The 22613-nt window shown below is 51.2% G+C and overlaps 2 protein-coding genes across 2 annotated transcripts in view; both read left to right on the forward strand.

Moving 5' to 3' along the window:
• The window catches only part of ANGPT4 (angiopoietin 4), a 313202-nt gene that overhangs the window by 280302 nt on the left and 10287 nt on the right, over nt 1–22613 (forward strand). The gene's annotated exons all lie outside the window — the stretch shown is intronic.
• On the forward strand, nt 255–16905 carry TCF15 (transcription factor 15). Its single transcript, XM_083744782.1, has 2 exons — nt 255–862; nt 16311–16905. Exons 1-2 carry the CDS (start codon nt 368–370, stop codon nt 16386–16388), a joined length of 573 nt encoding a protein of 190 aa, XP_083600908.1. The 5' UTR covers nt 255–367; the 3' UTR covers nt 16389–16905.

Below are 22613 nucleotides of genomic sequence, written 5' to 3' on the forward strand. Positions count from 1 at the left end.
TATTATAACAGGACGGGTGGCAACCTTCTGCGCAAACACTGGCGGTGGATGCGACGCAGCGGCACATCCCTTTTGCCCGGCCAGAGGGCTCCAGAAACCGGATCAGACCCGTCTTCCCATTGGCCAGGCCGGCGAGAGGTGCTCCGCTCCCCGCGCTGCGATTGGCCGGCGCGCATTCCACCGCGGCCGCTGGCCTCCGCCCTGCGCCTTTTATAGCTATATCTAGACGGCGCCTTGGCGAGCCCCGCAGAGCGCGGCTCCGGGACGCGCGGCGAGAGTTTCCCCGCGTCGGACGCGCCTCCGCGGGGCTCGGGCCGTTGCAGAGAAGCAGCGGCTCTCCTTTCCTCCCACCCCCGACGGCGCGGCCATGGCGTTCGCGCTGCTGCGCCCGGTGGCGGCGCGCGTCCTGTACCCGGAGCTGCGCCTGCTGTCGGAGGAGGACGACGCGTCGGAGGACGACGAGGAGGCGCGCAGCGGAGGCAGCAGCGACGCGTCGGAGCGCTCCTTCGGCTGCTGTCCGGCGGCTGCCCGGCCGTCCGGCGGGCCGGTGGTGGTGGTGAAGCAGCGGCAGGCGGCCAACGCGCGCGAGCGGGACCGGACGCAGAGCGTCAACACCGCCTTCACGGCGCTGCGCACCCTCATCCCCACCGAGCCGGTGGACAGGAAGCTCTCCAAGATCGAGACGCTGCGCCTGGCGTCCAGCTACATCGCGCACCTGGCCAACGTGCTGCTCCTGGGCGACGGCGCCGACGACGGGCAGCCCTGCTTCCGCGCCCTGTGCGGGGCCAAGGGAGACGTGATGGAGCCGGGCAAGCAGCCGCGCAGCATCTGCACCTTCTGCCTCAGCAACCAGAGGAAGGGGGTGAGTCCTGCCGCCCGAGGGGGCAGCGGGTGGGGGAGTCCAGGATAGCTTAGAAGCGCTCAGCCCTCGGGTCCCTAATCCTTCATCTGGAAGCATCGGCATAGCCAGGAGAAACTTGTTGGAAGGGCAGAACGGACGCGATGGGTCAGTTAAGTACAGTGGTACCTCGGGTTACATACACTTCAGGTTACAGACACTTCAGGTTACAGACTCCGCTAACCCAGAAATAGTACCTCGGGTTAAGAACTTTGCTTCAGGGTGAGAACAGAAATCTTGCTCTGGCGGCACAGTGGCAGCAGTAGGCCCCATTAACTAAAGTGGTAAAGGTAAAGGGACCCCTGACCATTAGGTCCAGTCGTGGCCGACTCTGGGGTTGCGGCGCTCATCTCGCTTTATTGGCCGAGGGAGCCAGCGTACAGCTTCTGAGTCATGTGGCCAGCATGACTAAGCCGCTTCTGGCGAACCAGAGCAGCGCACGGAAACGTCGTTTACCTTCCCGCCGGAGCTGTACCTATTTATCTACTTGCACTTTGAGGTGCTTTTGAACTGCTAGGTGGGCAGGAGCAGGGACCGAGCAACGGGAGCTCACCCCGTCGTGGGGATTTGAACTGCCGACCTTCTGATCAGCAAGCCCTAGGCTCTGTGGTTTAACCCACAGCGCCCTCAGGTTAAGGAACAGTTTCAGGTTAAGAACGGACCTCTGGAACGAATTAAGATCTTAACCCGAGGTACCACTGTATTTCTATTGCCCCCCTCCTTGCTACACACATTCCTGGAAGCAATTACTCAGCAGTACTCTGTGCATGCTTAGAGGCATGCTTTGTTTGGCAATCATGGCCCCTGTTGCAAGGCAGGGGCCTGGCATTCAGAAGCAACTCCCCAGGGTGGGGTGGTTTATAAAAGCCCTCATTTCCCAGCGGGCTAGCAGATCGTTCCCTTATACACAGGTCAGTTTTGCTTCTCCTGGGAAAACCTTAGGTAGACAATCACCTCCTCCTATCAGCTAAGGGGATTCCAGTCAGGCCAGCAGAGTTGGTTCTTCATTTGATGTGTTTGTATATCCCTGTGCTTTTTATAGACTGCGACAAACAGTGCTTGACTCCAAACCCTCTGTTCAGGGCCAGAGCTAAGACTTGAATCAAATGTGATAGTAATAATAATAACTGTCAGGACTGCCGCTAGGTCCCAGCTCACAGAGGACCAACGCCCAGTGGATATTATATACAAAAGTCTTTATTGAAGTTTAGTTTCCATTTCCAAGCTCTGGGCGCGCAGGCCCACGTCTTAACGCTAGACCGGCTAAGTCCCCTCTGACTCACTGCTCCACCCACACCAGTTTAAGATTCTAGCCTGGCTCCACCTCTTGCGCTGCTCTTTCCTGCGTTGGGTCCTTCTGCCCTCTGGGGTTCCCTCCTTCCTGGACTCCTCTGACGCGGAGCCTCCTGAGTCTTGCCCCTCCCTCCGGCGGGCTTTAGGACCTGGCTCCCTTCCCGGGCTCCCCGCTGTGCCGCGCTCCTGTACATTTGAACTTGGCGCGCGCGCCCAGCCGGTGACTTTCCTTCTGACCGTTTCCCCGCTTCCTGATGTGGGTGTTGCCAAACCTGACTCCTCTCCTCCCTCTGGTGGTGAGGACACTGGTCCCGACTCCTGGGACTCCCCCTCCCCACTGCGCTCTGGTGGAGACGCTGGCCCTGATCTCCAGCTGCTGTTCAGAGACTCCCCGCTGGCCCCTCCCTCTTGAGGTTTCTCCCTTGGAATCTCCCTTGCTCTGGCCACCGGCGCTCCCTTCTGTGAGTCCTCCGATTCGCTAGAGAGGCTTGTGGAATAACTCTGGCCACTGTCACTGCCTGCGCCCCCCTCGTACTCCTCCTCCTCACTCTCCATTTGCTCCCCCTCCTGTGTCTCTCCTTCTGAACCCCTGACATCCATCCCCCCCTCGAAGCCCCCCCTTCCCCCCTCCCCCTCTTCCGGTGCGGGTTCCGGGTGCTCCATTGTTGTAGGGGTGAGTCCAGGATACAGCTCGTCCCCTGAGGCTTGCAACCATCGAGATAAGTCCGGGAAGTCCCCCATGGGCTCGTCGACGACGACCTCCTCCGCTTCCATCTCCTGCGCGGTGTGCTCGAAATCTGCGCTCGACCCCAAATCACCCAAGAGCCCTCCTCCCCCTGTTGTTTGATGGGGGTCCACCTCCCAGGGCCCCTTCGGCATGTCTCTGCGCCAGCCCACCTCGGGTTGGTCCTCCCACCAATAAGATCCCCCCGTGCCAAAACCTGAAAGTGATCCCTCCGGAGAGCTGCCTCCCGGAGCCGAGTCCTCAGCTGACGAGAAACCCCGGAAAGTGCTGGCCGAGAGTGTGGGTGTGAACAAACAATCCTCGAAAAAGCCCGCCGGCATAGGCTTGTGCGGGAAAAGTGTGTGGAATTCTTCCTTGAGCAACTGCTCTTCCACTGCGTAATCCGGCACCCACCTGTTGGCGCTGGCCGGGGTGTCCTCCGTGGCGAGAAGATATTCAATCCCGTCCTCCCCCCACCTTGAGTCTAAAATCTCAGTGGCTTCATTAAGTGGCTCCCCTTTCGGCGACCCCCCTTTTTTGGGCGCTTCTCTGAGCGGGTCTGGCGCCTTCCCCGGTGCTTGAAACCTGTGGGGCTCTCTGTAGGGCGTGAGCACTGATCTATGAAAGACCGGGTGCATTCTGGAACCCTCCGGGAGTGTCAACCGGAAGGCCACTGGGTTGATCTGCGCCTCTACTTGGTAAGGCCCTAGCTGCTTGTGCCCTAGTTTCTTCTTGGCTAACGATCTGGCTGGAACTGCTTGTGCTGCCAACCAGACCCAGTCTCCCACCTGGATGTCCTCCCCAACCCTCCTGTGTCGATCTGCCTGCACTTTGTAAGCCTGTTTTGCCAACTCTAACTGCCTCCTGAGCTGCTCGTGGATCTCCTGCAACTCCGCTGCCACTTCCTCTGCTCCCTGTGGCTCCCCCTCCCGCACTGTGTCCAGACCCGGGAAGGTTCTGGGATGCCTCCCGTAGTTGGCAAAAAATGGGGTCACCCCCGTGGACCCGTGCTTCGTGTTGTTGTAGGCAAACTCGGCCAACGGTAGATAGTCCACCCAGGTCGATGGCTGCTGGTTCGCGTAGCATCTCAGGTACTGCTGCATGATGGCGTTGACCCTTTCCGCCTGCCCGTTAGTTTGCGGGTGTCTCGCCGACGCCAGGCTGACCTTGACGTTCAGGAATCCCATCAGCTTTTGCCAGAAGTTGGAGATGAACTGGCGCCCCCGGTCGGACAAAATAGACCGTGGTAGGCCGTGCACCTTGAACACGTGGTCTATGAACATCTTAGCGGTCTGCTCGGCCGTGGCCACCTTCGCGCACGGAATGAAGTGGGCCATCTTGGTGAACAGGTCCACTACCACGAGCACTGCCGTCTTGCCCCTTGAGCTGGGTAGATCTGTGACAAAGTCCAGGGCTACCCTCTCCCACGGTACGAACGGTGTCTGTAGCGGTTCCAACAGGCCCGCCGGCGGCTGGTGCACAGGCTTAGCCCTTTGGCAGGTGTCGCACCTATTGACATAGTCCGCGACATCCCCCCGCATCTTAGGCCACCAAAAGTCTCTGGCTACTAAGTCCACCGTCTTCTCCTTGCCGAAGTGCCCCGCGCTGGGCGCGTCGTGCAGCTGTTGCAGGACCTTCGCGCGGAGGCTGTCTCCTGGTACGTAGAGGACTCCCTTGCGTAGGAGCAGGCCGTCTCGCACTTGGAATTCGTCGCCCCTCGCCTTGCCACTGCACACCTCCTCCATCTTGGCTCGGGCGAACGAGTCTGTTCGCAGCGCGCGGCGCACCGCGTCCAGGTCCACCGTGGCTGACGCGCATGCCCACGCCTGTGGTGTGAAAATGTGCTTGGCCGCCGCCGGTGCCTCTGCCTCCAGATACTGCGGTTTTCTGGACAGCGCGTCCGCCAAGACGTTGCTGTTTCCTGCGTTGGGTCCTTCTGCCCTCTGGGGTTCCCTCCTTCCTGGACTCCTCTGACGCGGAGCCTCCTGAGTCTTGCCCCTCCCTCCGGCGGGCTTTAGGACCTGGCTCCCTTCCCGGGCTCCCCGCTGTGCCGCGCTCCTGTACATTTGAACTTGGCGCGCGCGCCCAGCCGGTGACTTTCCTTCTGACCGTTTCCCCGCTTCCTGATGTGGGTGTTGCCAAACCTGACTCCTCTCCTCCCTCTGGTGGTGAGGACACTGGTCCCGACTCCTGGGACTCCCCCTCCCCACTGCGCTCTGGTGGAGACGCTGGCCCTGATCTCCAGCTGCTGTTCAGAGACTCCCCGCTGGCCCCTCCCTCTTGAGGTTTCTCCCTTGGAATCTCCCTTGCTCTGGCCACCGGCGCTCCCTTCTGTGAGTCCTCCGATTCGCTAGAGAGGCTTGTGGAATAACTCTGGCCACTGTCACTGCCTGCGCCCCCCTCGTACTCCTCCTCCTCACTCTCCATTTGCTCCCCCTCCTGTGTCTCTCCTTCTGAACCCCTGACAATAACAAACAACTTTTATTTATATCTCACCCTCCCCTGCCGAAGTCGGGCTCAGGGTGGCTAACATCAAATATATAACATTGGTATAAAATCAAACAATAATTAAATTACTTCCTGGAAACAGGTAAGAATCAAATTAAAGTGTAATTAGATGGCTTCCCTCCGGGTTAGGGTTGGGAACAGTAAGTGCTCATCAGGAGAGAGTGTCTCTGGACATGTGCAGAATGGTTTTCTCTTACTGTTTAAGCAGGGGTGTACACCTGCACTCACCAGGTTGGGGGAAAAGGTTGGAATTCCTGGCTTCTCCAAAGAAACTTCCAATGCTAGAAGTTTATCCCCCTCTGTGCAGATGGGTAGACTGAGGTTGGAAGATGGTGGCTAGCCCTTAGTTCATTGATGAACATGTCTAGGTCCTGATCTAACACCAGCCCTCTACAATTATTTTTATTGACTGCATTTATACCCCAGCTTTGGCTCCTCCTCAAGTGTGGCATACATCTCCCCTCTCTTCATTTAATCTCCACATCAACCCTGTGAAGTAGGTTAGACTGAGGGGCCATCACTGGCCGAGGGTCACCCAGTGAAGCTCCATGGCAGAGGTTGTAATCGAACACTCTAATCACAAACCTCTAGGATAGCAAGGCACAGCACTAGTTCTGAGTGTTTACACATACCGCCTGTTTTCCATCTACTTCCTGCATCTCCCCACTGCAAAATAGTGATTGGAGGGCTGTAGTCCGACATGGCTTCCATCTCTACTGGGCTGGCCCTCCTGGACCTGGCCCACTCTTCTGACAGTGGAGAGATGAGGAGGCTTTGGCCTTCATAACTTGATGGTGGGCCACTTGCATAAAACAGGATCCCGGAGTTGAATGATCTTTGGTCTGATCCATCTGGGCAGTTTTTTGTTTTTCGAGGTAGTTAGTGCAGCCAGCACATCCTCAAAATATTTGAACCTCCTACAGACAATCAATTGGCACAGCATTCATCCTGATCTGCTTATATCAGGGGTCAGCAAAGTTTTTCAGCAGGGGGCTGGTCCACTGTCCCTCAGACCTTTTGGGGGCCCGGACTATATTTTGGGGCAAAAAATGAATTAATTCCTGTGTCCCACAAATAACCCAGAGATGCAATTTAAATAAAAGCACACATTCTACTCTAAAAACACCAAGCAGGGCCCACAAATAACCCAGAGGTGCATTTTAAATAAAAGCACATATTCTACTCATGTAAAAACATGCTGATTCCTGGACCATCCTCGGGCCAGATTTAGAAGGCGATTGGGCCGGATCTGTCCCCCAGGCCTTAGTTTGCCTACCCATGGCTTATATGGTGGTTAGGGTGCGCCCAGTATTTATTGAGCACTCATCCTGTTCTGCTTGGCAGGGGGGGTGGGGAGTGTCTCCACATCTTCCCATTCAGGCACTCCACACTTTTCGATCCACTTTCCAAGAGCTTGTTTCAAAAGTGGTTTTGTTGTGCCAGGGCAACAGAACCGCTAAACCCATTTTATTTGTGCACACCTGAAATTCTGGTGTACAAAACAGACGGTCTGGAGTCATCGCCAGTCCGAGCTGCATTTCCTTGTAGGAGGCGTTGGTTAGATCAGGCACGGTTCCCTGTTTTTCCCCCTGAAAACCCAGTTTTCAAATTACACTGAATATATATGTTTCAGTGGAGATACGGAAATAAAACACCAAGAAGACGCACAATGGCAGACAAAAATCCATTTCAGCTGCTCAGTCTTTTCCAGATCACTTTGTTTTCTCAGTTGTCAATGGAGAAAGTGATAACATTCAGTTCCTGAAGAGATATCTTGGTTCCAAATAATGTTTTTTTGCATTTGCTTTAGGGACCCTTGTTGTTGTTCTTTGTCCTGTGCTTCCAATATTCCTTTATAAGGTTGCTTGCAAGCTGGGGTTAGTTTGGGTTTATATATATATAGAGAGAGAGCGCAAACTGTGGCTCAGCACTGCCATGGCTTGGGCTGTTGCATCACAGACAGAGTCTACTGCTTGTGGAATGGCAACCAGGAGGTCTTTGGGCAGACAGAGGTAGAAGGAAGAATAATAAACCACGGATGGCTTGTGTGTGTCTGATGCAGAACATGCAATAGTCTATGGCTAGTACAAACCATGGACTATTGTTATGTCTGAACCAGCCTATATATTCAGTAATGGTTGTGGGGAGCCAGCATATCGTCACCATTGGGTGACGGTGACCTTTAGCGTTATGGAGGGCCAAAGGTTCTCCACCCCTGATCTAGGGGCTGCCCACTGATTCTGGTGGGGTTGGTATCCTATTATGAAAACTGGGGCTTGCCCCTTCATCTCCAGCGTGACAACGACATGGGAAGGAAGGGTTCATTCTGTTCTTGCAGAGTTGCCTAAAAATTCTTTAGGCCAAGCCTGTTTAAGGTCTGCAGGTCATTTTTACACTGATGCTCTTTTGCACCAGCCAACATTTCACGCTTGCATCTCCCAGGGGGACTGAAGGATTTGCACCAACGCATGAGCCTCAGAGCATCTTTTATGAACGAGCTTTTGCTGTCTTTCCTTTTCTGAAACCTTGTAGGCTCTTCTGGCCGCAGAGGCTACAGACTTCGCTAATCGTCTTCCCCAACCTTGTGCCCTCCAAATAATAGGATCGTAGAGTTGGAAATGACCCAAAGAGTTAGCTTGCAGCTCTCCGCTCGCAGCGGAACTGAAAATTCTGTCCGGTTTTATGTAATCAAGTTGTACTTACACATTCAAGCGCCTTTTCAAGTTTTGCTCGTGAAATCTGACTTAGTTGGAGAACTTTTAAAATACATAAACTTGCCTTCAGTTGTCTTTTAAAAATAAGATAGCTGCTTATTTCCTTGACATTTGATGGGAGGGCGTTCCACAGGGCGGGCACCACCACTGAGAAGGCCCTCTGCCTGGTTCCCTGTAACCTCACTTCCCCCAGTGAGGGAACCACCAGAAGGCCCTCGGAGCTGGACCTCAGTGTCTGGGCTGGACGATGGGGGTAGAGACGCTCCTTCAGGTATACTGGACCGAGGCCGTTTAGGGCTTTAAAGGTCAGCACCAACACTTTGAATTGTGCCCAGAAACATCCTGGGAGCCAATGTAGGTCTTTCAGGACCGGTGTTATATGGTCTCAGTGGCCCCTCCCAGTCACCAGTCTAGCTGCCGCATTCTGGATTAGTTGTAGTTTCCAAGTCACCTTCAAAGGTAGCCCCACGTAGAGCGCATTGCAGTAGTCCAAGCTGGAGATAACCAGAGCATGCACCACTCTGGCCAGACAGTGCGCAGGCAGGGAGGGTCTCAGCAGACTAGACAATTCCATGCTAACTGGATCCTCTGTGGCAGAATGGGGCTGTGCGACTGGCTGTTCACCAGAAAGTTGGTGGTCTGAGGCCTCCCAGGAACAGCTGTGGGCAGAATTCCTGCATTGCAAGGGATTGGACTAGATGAGGGGTCCTCATTCTGTGATTCTATTTTGAGCTGCATCTGCAGCATCCTGTGTTCCTTATCGGGGTTCCTAGATGTTAACAGCACCTCTAACAGCAGGTCAGCTTCGCAGTGAGACTGATTGTGTCTCTGGGTAGTCTAGCCTCGGTAATCAGGACGCATGTATCATCTCCCCATCTTTGGGTCTTTGCAGCACTTTAACGGACTGTCAAGGGAATTCAACACAACATTTTCACAACATGACATTCAGCTGAATTTTACAGCCAAAATGTAGAATCCAGCAGCAGGAATAAAATCATATTGAACATTCCTGCACTGCTGGGGTTTAGACTATATCAGGCATAGGCTAACCCGGCCCTCCAGATGTTTTGGGACTACAACTCCCATCATCCATAGCTAACAGGGCCAGTGGTCAGGGATGATGGGAATTGTAGTCCCAAAACATCTGGAGGGCCGGGTTTGCCTATGCCTGGACTAGATGATTCCTCGTAGTCGCTTCCAATGCTACAATTCTGTGATTAGCAGCTCCATTCAGTAGCTTCTAATTATTGGAAGAGCACATGGGTTTTATGTATAATGCCCAGTCTAGCATCTCTGGTTGCAGAGAAAGACATCTGGTGGTCAGCAAACAGACAAGTGTATTGATTTTCGAAGAGCAATGCTCTGCTCCAAATATTAAGCAGTCTTCACCAATCCAGATGTTCTGCAACTGCAACTCTTCCCCAGCCACCATGGCCAATGATCAAAGATAATGGGATCTGTATTGTGAAGCAACTTCACAGATTGTTGGAAGGAGAGAGGGGAATGTTGGCAGGATGACTGCGGTGTGTGGGTTTTGTCCTTCAAGCCATGGTAGTTTCAACTTCCAAAAATGGAGACGATGATGATGATGATGAGGGGAGCCCAGGATATGCTTGTGTTTTGTTTTGTTTTGTTTTGAAAAACGGGCTCGATCGAAAAGTCTTCTTTTCTTTCTAAGTGCTGGGAAGCAGTGTGACCTTTTTGGGAGCTGGCTGTCATTCCAGACTCACTCCGGCTTCCGGCTATTCCCCAGCTGGTGATGACATCATGACCTTCGCCATGGCAACCTTCTGTGAGGACATAAGCAAGACTCCTGGCGGGGAGAGGCAGGAAGGGCGACACTCCAGGTCCCATGCCCCCTTCTGCCAAAATGGCCATTGCTCTTAGTCCCTTAAGGTCTGGGTGCATCTCCTCCCGCACGTCACATGCTGGAACATGCTGGCTATGCGCTTTCTCCAACCAGAGATGGCAACCCGGCTGCCCCATTGCACGTTGCTGAAAGGGGGAGAGACGGTAGGTCAGCTTGCATGAGTTTTGCATGCAGAAGATCCCGGGTTCAATCCCTGCTATCTCCAGGCACAGCTGAGAATGACCCCTGCCTGGAACCCTGGAGGGTCTCTGCCAGTTGCTGTGGGCAGTACTGAGCTTTGTGGAGCCAGGAGGCCAGACTAAGAGTGCAAAGCAGATTCCCAGGTTCCATCGGGTGTTCAGTGAAGGCGGTGAAGGTCCTGTGTGAGTGTCTGGAGGAGGTTGGGGGATGGATGGTGACTAATGGATTGAGGCTGAATCCTGACAAGACAGAAGTATTGTTCTTGGGGGACAGGGGGTGGGCAGGTGTGGGGGACTCCCTGGTCCTGATTGGGGCAACTGTGTCCCTGAAGGACCAGGTGCGCAGCCTGGGAGTCATTTTGGACTTATAGCTGTCCATGGAGGCACAGGTCAATTCTGTGTCCAGGGCAGCTGTTTACCAGCTCCATCTGGTACGCAGGATGAGACCCTACCTGCCCGCAGACTGTCTCGCCAGAGGGGTACATGTTCTAGTTATCTACTACTGTAGTAGTTACCGTATCTACTACTGCAATGCACTCTGCATGGGGCTGCCTTTGAAGGTGACCCGGAAACTACAACTAATCCAGAATATGGCAGCTAGACTGTTGACTGGGGGCGTCAGCCATGACCACATAAAACCAGTCTTGAAAGACCTACATTGGCTCCCAGTACGTTTCCGAGCACAATTCAAACTGTTGGTGTTGACCTTTAAAGCCCTAATCGGCCTCGGTCCAGTATACCTGAAGAAGCGTCTCCACCTCCATCACTCTGCCAGGACGCTGAGGTCCAACTCCGAGGGCCTTTTGGCGGTTCCCTCATTGCGAGAAGCAAAGCTACAGGGAACCAGGCAGAGGGCCTTCTTGGTAGTGGTGCCTGCCCTGTGGAATGCCCTCCCACCAGATGTCAAAGAGATAAACAACTACCTGACATTCAGAAGACATCTGAAGGCAGCCCAGTTCAGGGAAGTTTTTAATGTATGACATTTTAGTGTATTTTTGGTCTGTGTTGGAAATCACCCTGAGTGGCTGGGAAAACCCAGCCAGATTTGGGGGGGGGGGTAGAAATAATAAATTATTATTATTATTATTATTATTATTATTATTATTATTATTATTATTAATGCTTCCCCTGCAAAAGCCTCTCCTCTCAAGTTTGAAAAGCAAAGGCGTTCGCTCTTTCCGTTTCTCTATTTAAGGCTGGGAAAATGAGAAGCCTGAAAATTCATTTCTCTATACTGTATTTCTGCTCCACTTTGCAAGTCCTTGTCACCGGAGTTTAAAGCCCTCTTGAAAATTTGTCAGCATCAATTGGAAGGGACCATGAGGAAAATCTGGTCCAAGTGCAGGAATCTTTTGCCCAGTGTGGGGCTTAAGCCCACGACACTGAGAGATGAAGAGATGGGCCATTGACGTGATCTAGAAGGCTATTGCATTCTTATTCTTACTGGGAGGCAGAAGGGGAAGGTGAGGCAGAAGCAAGGTTGGCGCTCTGCAAGCGCACAAGTGGAGCCAACTTCCCTCCAGCACATCTGCACTGGGCAAACCTCACCCCAGCTTCACCCCTACCCCTTACCTCCTGGTGATCAGCAGTGACACAACTGACAACTGATAACAGCAGTGACTGTTGGTGCACCAACACACTGTCTGCTGCTGGGCTGATCCAGAATCATTGGTTGTTGCAGTATGTGTGTGTGTTTGTGTGTGTGTGTGAAGGCATTATTCAGAATAGCGCCTTGCGCAACCCACTAAGAAAGATTATACCACAATAAAATTCAAAACAGAAGCAACTGCACAGTTACTCACAATGAAATTAAAGTTGGAGGTGTGAATGATTACCAGACTTTGGAAAACCTGGTATTACTGGGTCAAGATCATCATATCCTGTTGCATTAAAATTAAACTTAAATTCAACAGAACTGATGAACTTGACCCAGTGGTACCAGGTTTCTCAAAGTCTAATAGTCATTTACAACTCCACCTCTTGCCCCCTTGTCTTTTGGTGGCCCCATAAGTAATCCACACCTCACCCAGGAGGCAGTACCACCCACTTTGAGAGCTGATGCCCTAGAGAATTCTGGGACATGGGTGTTATTAGAGGGTAGCCCAGGGTGACTGAACCTTGTGTCTTTCACACCGGGCTTTAGAAAGCATTATTTTCACTTTGCTTACAGTACTGGTGAGACCTCAGCTACTTGCTGTCTTAATTTGCCCAGAGATATCTCTACACTTTGGGGATGTGGGTGGCGCTGTGCGTTAAACCACAGAGCCTAGGACTTGCTGATCAGAAGGTCGGCAGTTCAACTGTGATGGGGTGAGCTCCCACTGCTCGGTTCCTGCTCCTGCCAACCCAGCAGTTCGAAAGCACGTCAAAGTGCAAGTAGATAAATAGGTACCACTCCAGCGGGAAGGAAAACGGCATTTTCATGCGCTGCTCTGGTTCGCCAGAAGCGGCTTAGTCCTGCTGGCCACAGGACCCGGAAGCTGTACGCTGGCTCCCTTGGCCAATAAAGCGAGATGAGCGCCGCAACCCCAGAGTCGGCCACGACTGGACCTAATGGTTAGGGGTCCCTTTACCTTTCCCTATCTCTACACTTTAAGGAACGCACATACCCTGAGCCCTTTCAATACCTAGTAATGACCCTGTTCCGAGACCAGTGGCAGGATTCGGGCTCTCAAACGTCAGCAGCACCCTGCGTGGCACTAAAATTTGGCGACCCACACCTCTTGCGCTCTGTTCTGCAGCATGGCAGTGGTGCCCGCTGCGGCCAAACCGGGCGCGCCACTCTAAAACCGCCTCTGCCAAGGCATTTGGATCGCATGAGCACTGCCTGTTGGGCTGAGATGTTCCCTTGAAATGAATCAAATGGTGCATTGCAGGAGAAGGTTCAGCCTGGAGAACAAGGTTCCCTTGAAAGCCAGCTAGGCTGCCATGAATGACCTTCGGGTGCCAAGCGGCAAAAGGCTTAAACTAGCCTGGCAAAGCCTCACCCACCCAGACCGAACCCTCTGCTCCCCAGTTGGTGAGTAGGGAGTTAATCCTGATCTCTGCAGGACTGCAGAGTGACAGCAACTGGTGGGCAGGTGGATGTGGTTTGAGAGGTGGGAATGGTCTCACCCAACCCCTGGCACAGATAATTATCTTTGCATGCATTGGTTTGTAATTAGCTTTTTGCCTTTTTTCTTTTCTTGCAGCTGCTGTTCATAAACGAAAGGAAATATTGCTAGGGGTTTTGGGGAGGGAGTGTCACAGTACCAATGTGGATTGTCCCAAAATGTGACCCCTATTCAGAGTTCATTAGTTAAAAACCTCTTTTGCAGTGCAACATGCAGCTTAGGGCTATGCCTGCAGGATGGTGAGCCTTAGTCCGGAGGGGTAGGTGTAGCCCCCCCCCAGGCATCTCTGTCTTGCCCCTAGGACTCTCTCCAGGTCACACCACCCTCTGAGCTGCCCCCTTTACCATCCCCGTTTTGTCCCATCCTCAAGTGCTTTTCGCTTGCCTAAAAAGATGCTACGTTGTGTGAACGTGACGCTGCTTCTGTACAAAAGGCATTGATTGCCCCGCCCTCTTTGGCCCCTGGAACGTTACACAGACGGGAAGATGGCCCTCCATTTAGATTATCCTCCACCAGGGCCTTCTCAGTGATGGCTCCGACCTGGTGGAATGCTCTGTCCCATGAGACCAGGGCCCTGCAGGATTTAACCTCCTTCCGCAGGGCCTGTAAGACAGATCTATTCTGCCTGGCCTTTAATTTGAATTCAGCCTGATCTTTTATTCCCCTTCCTTCCCTCCCCCTCCCCTTTTATGAAGATTCCCCGCTCTGGGATCCCACAGCTAATTCTCCCCTGGTCTCCTCGCTGGCCCAAATGGGACTAATTTAGCCAACTAGCCCTGGTGATCATCTAATGTTTATTGGATGGATTTTCCCTCTAAATTGATTTTTGATTTTATTGTTATTTATGCTTTATACCGTATTTTATGCTGGTTTTTTGTAGCATCAATTAAGTGTTTTAAATTTGTTGTTAGCCGCTCTGAGCCCGGTTTCCTGAACTGGGAAGGGCGGGGTATAGATAAAAATTTATTATTATTATTATTGTCTGAAAAGAGTCCCCCACCATGGCGTAGTGACTAAGAAGCTGAGGTTCAAATGGGGGAGCCCGCTGCAATTTCAGGCTTGGGAGCCCACCGGGTGAGTGGGTGACTTCAGACCCCTTCCATCATCCGTCTAATAACATTGGCCTACCTTGGGAGGTTATTGTGACTGTTGCAAGATAATGCAGGTGAATTGCTTTACTTGCTGTGTTTCTGCTTCCTCTTCAGGAAGCTCAGTGTGCCATGCATGGTTCTTCTCCCCTCCCCTTTAATCTGCACAACAGCCCTGTGAGGTAGGTTAGGCTGAAGGGCAGTGAATGACCCCACCCCAGTCACTACCGATTGAGCTTCATGGCCGAGTGGGGATGCAAACCCTGGTCATAGCTGTCAACTTACAGATTTGAAAATAAGGGACCAGCAGCCTCGAAAATAAGGGATCAGCAGCCAAAATAAGGGATCAACAATTACTTTGATAAAATACGTATTTTGTGGCGTGCGAATGGCTTTAGATACCTATTAGTTCCATAAATTACCATATAGCATACATTCAACACAAAAAACACAGCAACAATTTGTTCTTCACAAAGCACAGCTGGACATAGAAAGGGCCCCATTACCTTCAGTAGCTTATTTAAGGGACATCATCAATAAGGGACAGCAGCGGGACATGGCGCTGGGATAAGGGACTGTCCCGCCAAATAAGGGACGCTTGACAGCTATGACCCTGGTTTTCCACAGCTCCTAGTCTAGCACTCTAACTGAAACTGTTAGAAACTGAAATATAGAAGCTAATCGCCAAATAGCACCTTAGGTTACATCTGCCACAACGGAATGTTTCCCGTTTTTCCCATTTTTCCTTGTTGAGATTTATTGCTATTATTATTATTCATTTCATTTCTATACAGCTTTGAATTTTAAGGGAAAAAATATTCAGTGCTGTTTACCTTAAAACATAACACAAAACAATCGAGAAACAACAAGCTTCAAGGAAAATATTTCAGATCCTTCTCTAAATGACAATTTGCTTTACCAATATTTATTTATATGGAACTCCTATTTGGGGACTTCCCTGGCTTTTTTCTGGCCCATGTAGGACCAGTCTGGATAGTTGGCCTTGGTGAAGACTTGATGTTTTCATCCCCCCCAAAAGTTTTTGATTTGAGTTTCCACTGAAATGAGGCTGTATTTTAATGTTTTAATGTTGTATTTTAATCTTATTTTTAAGTTGTATTTCAATCAATTGTTTTTATATTGGGTGTTAGCTGCCCTGAGCCCGGTCTTGGCTGGGGAGGGTGGGGTATAAATAACAACAACAACAACAACAACAACAATAATAATAGTAATTAGCCTACTTCATTTATGTAGCTGCCACAGAGCAGAAGGACTCTAGGAAGGCAGTGTGGTGTAGTGGTTAGAGTGTCAGATTTGGACCTGGGAGATTAGGGTCTTCGCCTACCTCACAGGGTTGTCATAGGGATTAATTAAAGAGAGAGGTGAACCATGTACTCTTTGGAGGAAAAGGCAGGGTATCAATGCAATAAATAAGCTTTTCCGCTGACCTGCTTAAGAAAGCTAGAAAGGCCAGCCAAATGTCAGTCACTAACCTGGCATCCAGAAATCTCCATGTGGTCATGATTGGGCCCATGCCAGTCGCAAAACGTGCCCGGGGAATTTCTTTTTTTATATATAAATTTTTATTAGTTTTTTAAGATCTCATTTTCAAGAGTAATTAAACATACTTTTACATCTTATTCAATTTTTTTGGACTTCCACCAGTCATGTCTGAAAATTTTCCAATCTAATCTCTTAGTATCCATTTCTTATTTTCCCTATTACATTTCAAACCCATAACCAATATCTCTATCTCTTTCTACTTTGTAACACTTCGTATATTTCTCCTTACAAAACTTCTTGTAGTCCCTACTAGCGTAATTTGGTGCCTGGGGAATTCCTAGCACTGACTCCAACCACTGCACCCCACAGCCTTGGGCAGGTCTGGCACTGCTTTCAACGCTTTCTCTTCCTTCCTTCCAGGGCATCCGCCGGGATCTGGGCGGGGGCAACTGCCTGAAGGCGAGAGGCGTGGGCCACCTGAAGGTGCTGCGGAGATGAGACGAAGCAGAGACAACCGCCTGTCTGAGAAGCCAAGGTGGGCTTGACGCCTGGGGCGGCTTGAGTTGGATGTTCCTGACTGGGGCAAGAGGGTAGGGTGACTGGAACCAGGGTGGGCTCGGTGCTGGCGGGTGACAATCTCCAAGACGACGGGGAAGATGGCCCTGCGGACTCGGGGGAAACGGGAGAGGGTGGGAACGAACCCCCCCCCAACCGAACTGCGGCGCAACGAGGGATTGTGGTTTGCCAAGGAGAGACGCAACAAGCCATTCCTTGGACTTCCGCCCAGATCCAGGAGGAGTCACTCCGCCACCGGTGCTTTTCCAGTAGGGGAGAGGGCACAAGAACTTAGTGCCACAGGGGGTGGCAGGGGCTCCTGAGACCTCTAGCCTACTTTCGAACGGACAACTTTGAAACAGAGCTTTATCCAAGATGATTGCTGGTCCGTATGATCGCTGTCGGTAGTTGTTGTTATTTCCTCATTCAGCGGGGCTCGAAAATAAAGTTATTTTTCACATCCTCGGGTGACTCTCTGTTTGCTGCTGTGTCCCGGAGTCTTCCTTTATTCTCAGAGGCTCATCCCACTAAGGAGAGCTTGGCTTGGCCCTCATCCCACTTACTAATAAAAATGAAATGGTTCTCAATAAAATAAAGCAAAACTAAAGAGCAGAATGAACTGAAGCTGCAGCAAGCTGGAAGCAGCGTAAGGCTGGGCGTTATCAGGGAACAGATTTCCGTAATGTTTCTAGCTGAGAACAATTCCAAAAGGGGTGTGTGTGTGAAATCGTAGAACTACAGGCCTACAGGACTATGGCGGTCATCTAGCTCAACTCCCTCCAATGCAGAAATCTTTTGCCCAACGTGGGGCTCAAACCCACGAATCGGAGATTGAGAGTCTATTGCTCTACAGACTGAGACTCTGAATTTCCACGTGATTCGAGCCTCAGGCTTACGAACTGAGCTATTTGATCCACATCTCCAACATTTATCCAAGCCTAACTTGCATATTAAAGGGACGCGGGTGGCGCTGTGGTCTAAACCACGGAGCTTAGGGCTTGCTGATCAGAAGGTCAGCGGTTCGAATCCCTGCGGCAGGGTGAGTTCCCATTGTTCAGTCCCTGCTCCTGCCTACCTAGCAGTTTGAAAAGCACCTCAAAGTGCAAGTAGATAAATAGGAACCGCTCCGGCGGGAAGGTAAACGGCGTTTCCATACGCTGCTCTGGTTCGCCAGAAGCGGCTTAGTCATGCTTGCCACATAACTCGGAAGCTGTATGCCGGCTCCCTCGGCGAGTAAAGCGAGATGAGCGCCACAACCCCAGAGTCGGTCATGACTGGACCTAATGGTCAGGGGTCCCTTTACCTTTATCTTTTAACTTGCATATTAACTTCACATTATAAGGTGTTAAATACCATTGATATAGGGCTTTTAAGTAGTCCTTTAAAGGTAAAGGGACCCCTGACCATTAGGTCCAGTCGCAAACAACTCTGGGGTTGCGGCGTTCATCTCACTTTAAAGGCCGAGGGAGCCGACATTTGTCCACAGTTTTTCCGGGTCATGTGGTCAACATGACTAAGCCGCTTCTGGCACAACACCATGGCAGAAACCAGAGCACACGGAAACGCCGTTTACCTTCCCGCCAGAGTGGTACCTATTTATCTACTTGCACTTTGATGTGCTTTCAAACTGCTAGGTTGGCAGGAGCTGGGACCGAACAATGGGAGCTCACTCCGTCACGGGGATTTGAACTGCCGACCTTTCAATTGGCAAGCCCAAGTCACACAGTGGTTTAACCCACAGCGCCACCCGCGTCCCGGAGTAGTCCTTTAGGTCTGATGAAATTCTATTACGGTGGAAGTCATCCTGATTTTTAAAATAAAACTCACAGCAGTGAACCTTTGCAGCAGCTGATCCTTATGTTGACAGGTCGCACCGAGAACTCAGCCAAATTTGCACACCGTGTCCCCTGGATTAGGGTACAATAGCTTGCAGTGGGGGACATCACTGGAAACTCGCAACATGGGAAGGAGCATGTCTGATTTATCTGGTCTGGGAAAGGTGAAGGGTGTTGAGGTTGACTCTATGGCCCTGGATGACTCAGAGGCTGTCCAGCCCAGCTGTGGAGACAGGAAGCTTGGGATTCATTTCCTAATAGGCCTGCACGATTCCCTTTTATAGACCGGAGCCTTCGTTGCCCAGCTTAAAGACCTTCCCTTCCCAGCCTCTTAAATAGGTCTTTATCACAAGGGTCAAGAAAGCTCCTTGGAGGTGCTCAGCAGAGCCAGCTTCGGAGGGTCAGGGACTGGCAGGAACCCCAGGTGTGGCCAAAGGGAGGGGGTGCTGCCCCACCAGCACTGCTGCGCCCACAAAAGTCAGAGAAAGCACATGAGAAGACAGGCTGCTCCAGGTTCTTGCTGTGCTCAGGGACCCCCGAGCTACAGTTGCTGGTCAGGATGGGGTTAACCAGCTGATGGATTTGCTTTGCTGTGAATCATGATGAGGTTTTGCTCAAGTTAAAGTTCCTTTTTTTCTTGCATGGACTCTCTCGGGCTTCTTTTAGGGCTGCCAGCCAATTAAAGGATATTCAGCTTATTTTTGTTTCTTTGCTTGCTTGTTAAAATGTGTATGCTGCTCTTCATCTGTTGACCTCAAGGCAGTTCACACTATGAAAATGCAAGACAAAAAACACAAAATACATGACAAACCAATAATCCTCCCTCCCACAACACATTTTAAAGGGTATTGGATGTTAATCAGCTCAAGAAAGTCTTGATTGAAGAGAAACATTCTTTTTGCATTTCAAAGCTGTATAATGAAGGTGCCAGCCGAACCTCCCTGGACAGAGCATTCCACAAACAGGGAGCCACTGCAAAAAAGGCCCCGTTCTTGTGTTGCCACCCTCCAGACCGCTGATCCTCCAATGAAGGAGACTCTACCCCCTTTCTGATCAACTAAAGGAGGGGCAGCCAACATGGTGCTGTCCAGCCAACATGCCCAATTGTCTGGGACGATGGGAAATGCAGAAGAACGTCCAGAGGGCATTGTGTTGGCTACTCCTGATCTAAAGTGTCTTGGCCGCCTTCAGTGGCAATCTCCCCTGCATTGCACCATGCAGGAACATAGGAAAGTGACTATCTATTTTCCCAGTCCGGTACAGTCATACCTCAGGTTACATATGCTTCAGGTTGCGTTGTTTTCGTGTTACAGACTGCCGAAACTGGGAAGTACCAGAACGGGTTACTTCTGGGTTTTGGCAGTCGCACATGTGCAGAAGTGCTAAATTGCGCTTTGCACATGCACAGAAGCACCAAATCACAACCCGCATGTGCACAGACGTGCTGCTACGGGTTGCGAACGCTGCGGGTTGCAAACATGCATCCCGCAAGGATCACGTTCGCAACCCAAGCATCCACTGTATTATCTCCTGCAGGGACAGAGGAGCTGGGACTCTGCAGATGGACTGCAGCCCATCTCTTCCTCAACAGCGCGAGGATGACAGCTCTCCCAACTAGCCTGCTCTGGCTGGCAGCTTGTCTCCAAGGTCTCAGGGTCTCCTTTCCCATCCTCACTCAGCAAGAATGGAACATCCTACCATCTGGAAGTTGGAGAGGGGGGGGGGGACACACTGTCTCCTGCCCTGCAGCGTGTTTGTTCCCCGATAGCATCTTTGGTCAATATGTTGTCCCGAGGAACAAAAAAGCTGCCAAAGCAAATTTGTCCTGGAAGAAGGAGGGTGTGAATCTGAGCGTGGTCCAAAAGAAACAATTGCTGGTCAAGCTGGATCTCTGATTTTTCTCCCTTACAGCTCTGAATGTATCCGTGTCTACTCAAAACGAATGTAAGGATAATAAGAAGAGTTTCTGCTGGATCAGGCCAATCGCCCATCTAGTCCAGTATCCTCTTCTCACAGTGGCCAACCAGATCCCTCTGTTGGGAAACTAATAATAATAATTCATTTACAGTTGATGCTCGGGTTGCGAACGTGATCCATGTGGGATGCATGTTCGCAACCTGCAGCATTTGCAACCTGCAGGTTGGGTTGCAACTTCGGCACTTCAATTAAAGTTAGACATCAAACATTAAAAACTTCCCTAAGCAGGGCTGCCTTCAGACGTCTTCTTAAAATCAGATAGTTGTTTATTTCCTTGACTTCTGATGGGAGGGCGTCACTACCAAGAAGGTCCTCTGCCTGTTTCTCTGCAACCGCACTTCTTGTAGGGAGGGAACCTCCAGAAGGCCCTCGGAGCTGGACCTCAGTGTCCAGGCTGAATGATGGGGGTGGAGACGCTCCTTCAGGTATACTGGACTGAGGCAGTATAGGGCTTTAAAGGTCAGCACTTTGAATCGTGCCGGAAACCTACTGGGAGCCATGTCAATCCTTGAGACTGACCAAGAAACTCCAGCGGGTGCAGAATGATGCAGCGAGACTCCTTACTGGGTCCTTGCCGTGGGACCACATTCACCCGGTGCTATACCAGCTGCACTGGCTCCCAGTGGAGTACGGGGTCAGGTTTAAGGTGCTGGTTTTAACCTTTAAAGCCCTATACGGCCTAGGACCCTCGTACCTACAGGACCGCCTCTCCTGGTATGTCCCATGGAGGACTTTACTGTCTGCAAATAAAAACATCTTGGAGATCCCGGGCCACAGGGAGGTTAGGCTGGCCTTGACCAGAGCCAGGGCTTTTTCAGCCGTGGCCCCGATCTGGTGGAACGCTCTTTCACAAGAGACTAGGGCCCTGCGGGACTTGACATCTTTCCACAGGGCCTGCAAGACAGAGCTGTTCCACCAGGCCTTTGGCCAAGGCACAGTCTGACCTCCTCCTTTGGTAATCCTCACAGAACCCTCCCCAATGGTTGCCATTAATTTGATTCTGAATTGATTTTAGAATGAATTGATTTTAGAATGTATTTCAATTAATAGATTGTGATTTTATGTTAATTGTGTTACTTTTACTGTTAGCCGCTCTCAGCCTGGCATCGGCTGGGGAGGGCGGGATATAAATAATAATTATTATTATTATTATTATTATTATTATTATTATTATTATTATTAGGTCCTGGCAGCCGGCAAACAGGACAAGGGCCCTCCACGCCTTCAGTTTCCCGAAATTCAGAAGCATTTTTGTCTCCAACTACGGAAGCACAGCATAGTCGTTGTGGCTAGCAGCCTTATTAATTTATCTGATCATCTTGTAAAGCCGTCTAGGTCAGTGGCTGTGAGTTCCATAGTTTAACTATGTCTTGCATGAAGCGAAACGGATTTTTAAAGTTCCCAGTACTTTTGCATGCAGCCTTGGGGAGAAGTTCCTGTCTCCAGGCTGAAGTCAGTAGCAGCCAACCCCTTAGGGAAAAAAAGCAGCATCTTATATTCCCATTGCCTCTGTTCTCCCAAAGAAAAACAAGCCCTGCTTTTAAAAGGGCTGGGGATATTTATTTACGGAACGCAGCGGCCATTCCCAGTCTCCCCAGTAAAGCCCAGTGGCCGGAATGCGGTGTTTTTTTAAGACTCTCACGGCTGTTTATTGGGGTCTGGGATGAATTAGACACAGTGAGAACAAACTGCTCCCCTCCCACCCTGGCCCCACCTGGGACTTTCGCTCACAGCTGCACAGAGCAATCAAGGACCATAAATCAAAACCCAGAGGGGGAGTTGTGGGGGGGGGGGGAGGCAGGGAACTGGAAGAGAACCTTCAAGACCAAGGGTGCTGGGCTCCAGAGCGTGGGGCTGGGTGGGGGGGGGAGGAGGAGGGAATTCCTCCTGGTTCTCTGTGGGGAACAGCAGGGATGGCGTTGCTCGTTCTTCTCCCACACAGCTTGTGAGTCAGCGTGGTTTGGGGTGGGCTGGACGCAAGGAGCAAAAGGAAGTTTTGTGGAGCACGCAGGGAGGCAGCTGTGCGCCGATTCCAGAATATAAAGGATGCAATGCTCTGGACATTTCTGGATTTTATTTCTCATAACCCTGGAGCTTGGGATCACCCTAACAAAACAGCCTTGGGTTAAATTCAGCCCAGAGAAAATAAAAAATGCACGTGGGACAGAATCGCACCTGGGCAAAAGCAACCTTCTTTTTCTTCTCTGCTGCCATCAAAGGCTCGGGTTTTCCTGCTGGAATCACTGTCTGCCTCCTGAAATTGCACACACAAACACGTCACCTAAGCACTTCCCTGCAAATGGAAAACTAGAGCAGCAGGCAAAAGACTGGCCTGAGCAGGTTGTGCACGATGGGT

Source organism: Podarcis gaigeae, assembly GCF_964106915.1.
Source record: "Podarcis gaigeae genome assembly, chromosome: 6".
NCBI classification, from domain to species: Eukaryota; Metazoa; Chordata; class Lepidosauria; order Squamata; family Lacertidae; genus Podarcis; species Podarcis gaigeae.

What these genes read in the sequence shown, in the direction of transcription:
- TCF15 (XM_083744782.1), top strand. Translation starts at nt 368, where the DNA reads ATGGCGTTCGCGCTGCTGCGCCCGGTGGCGGCGCGCGTCCTGTACCCG. An exon ending in TCAGCAACCAGAGGAAGGGG is followed by an intron (nt 863 to 16,310) that starts GTGAGTCCTGCC and finishes CCTTCCTTCCAG; the next exon opens with GGCATCCGCCGGGATCTGGG.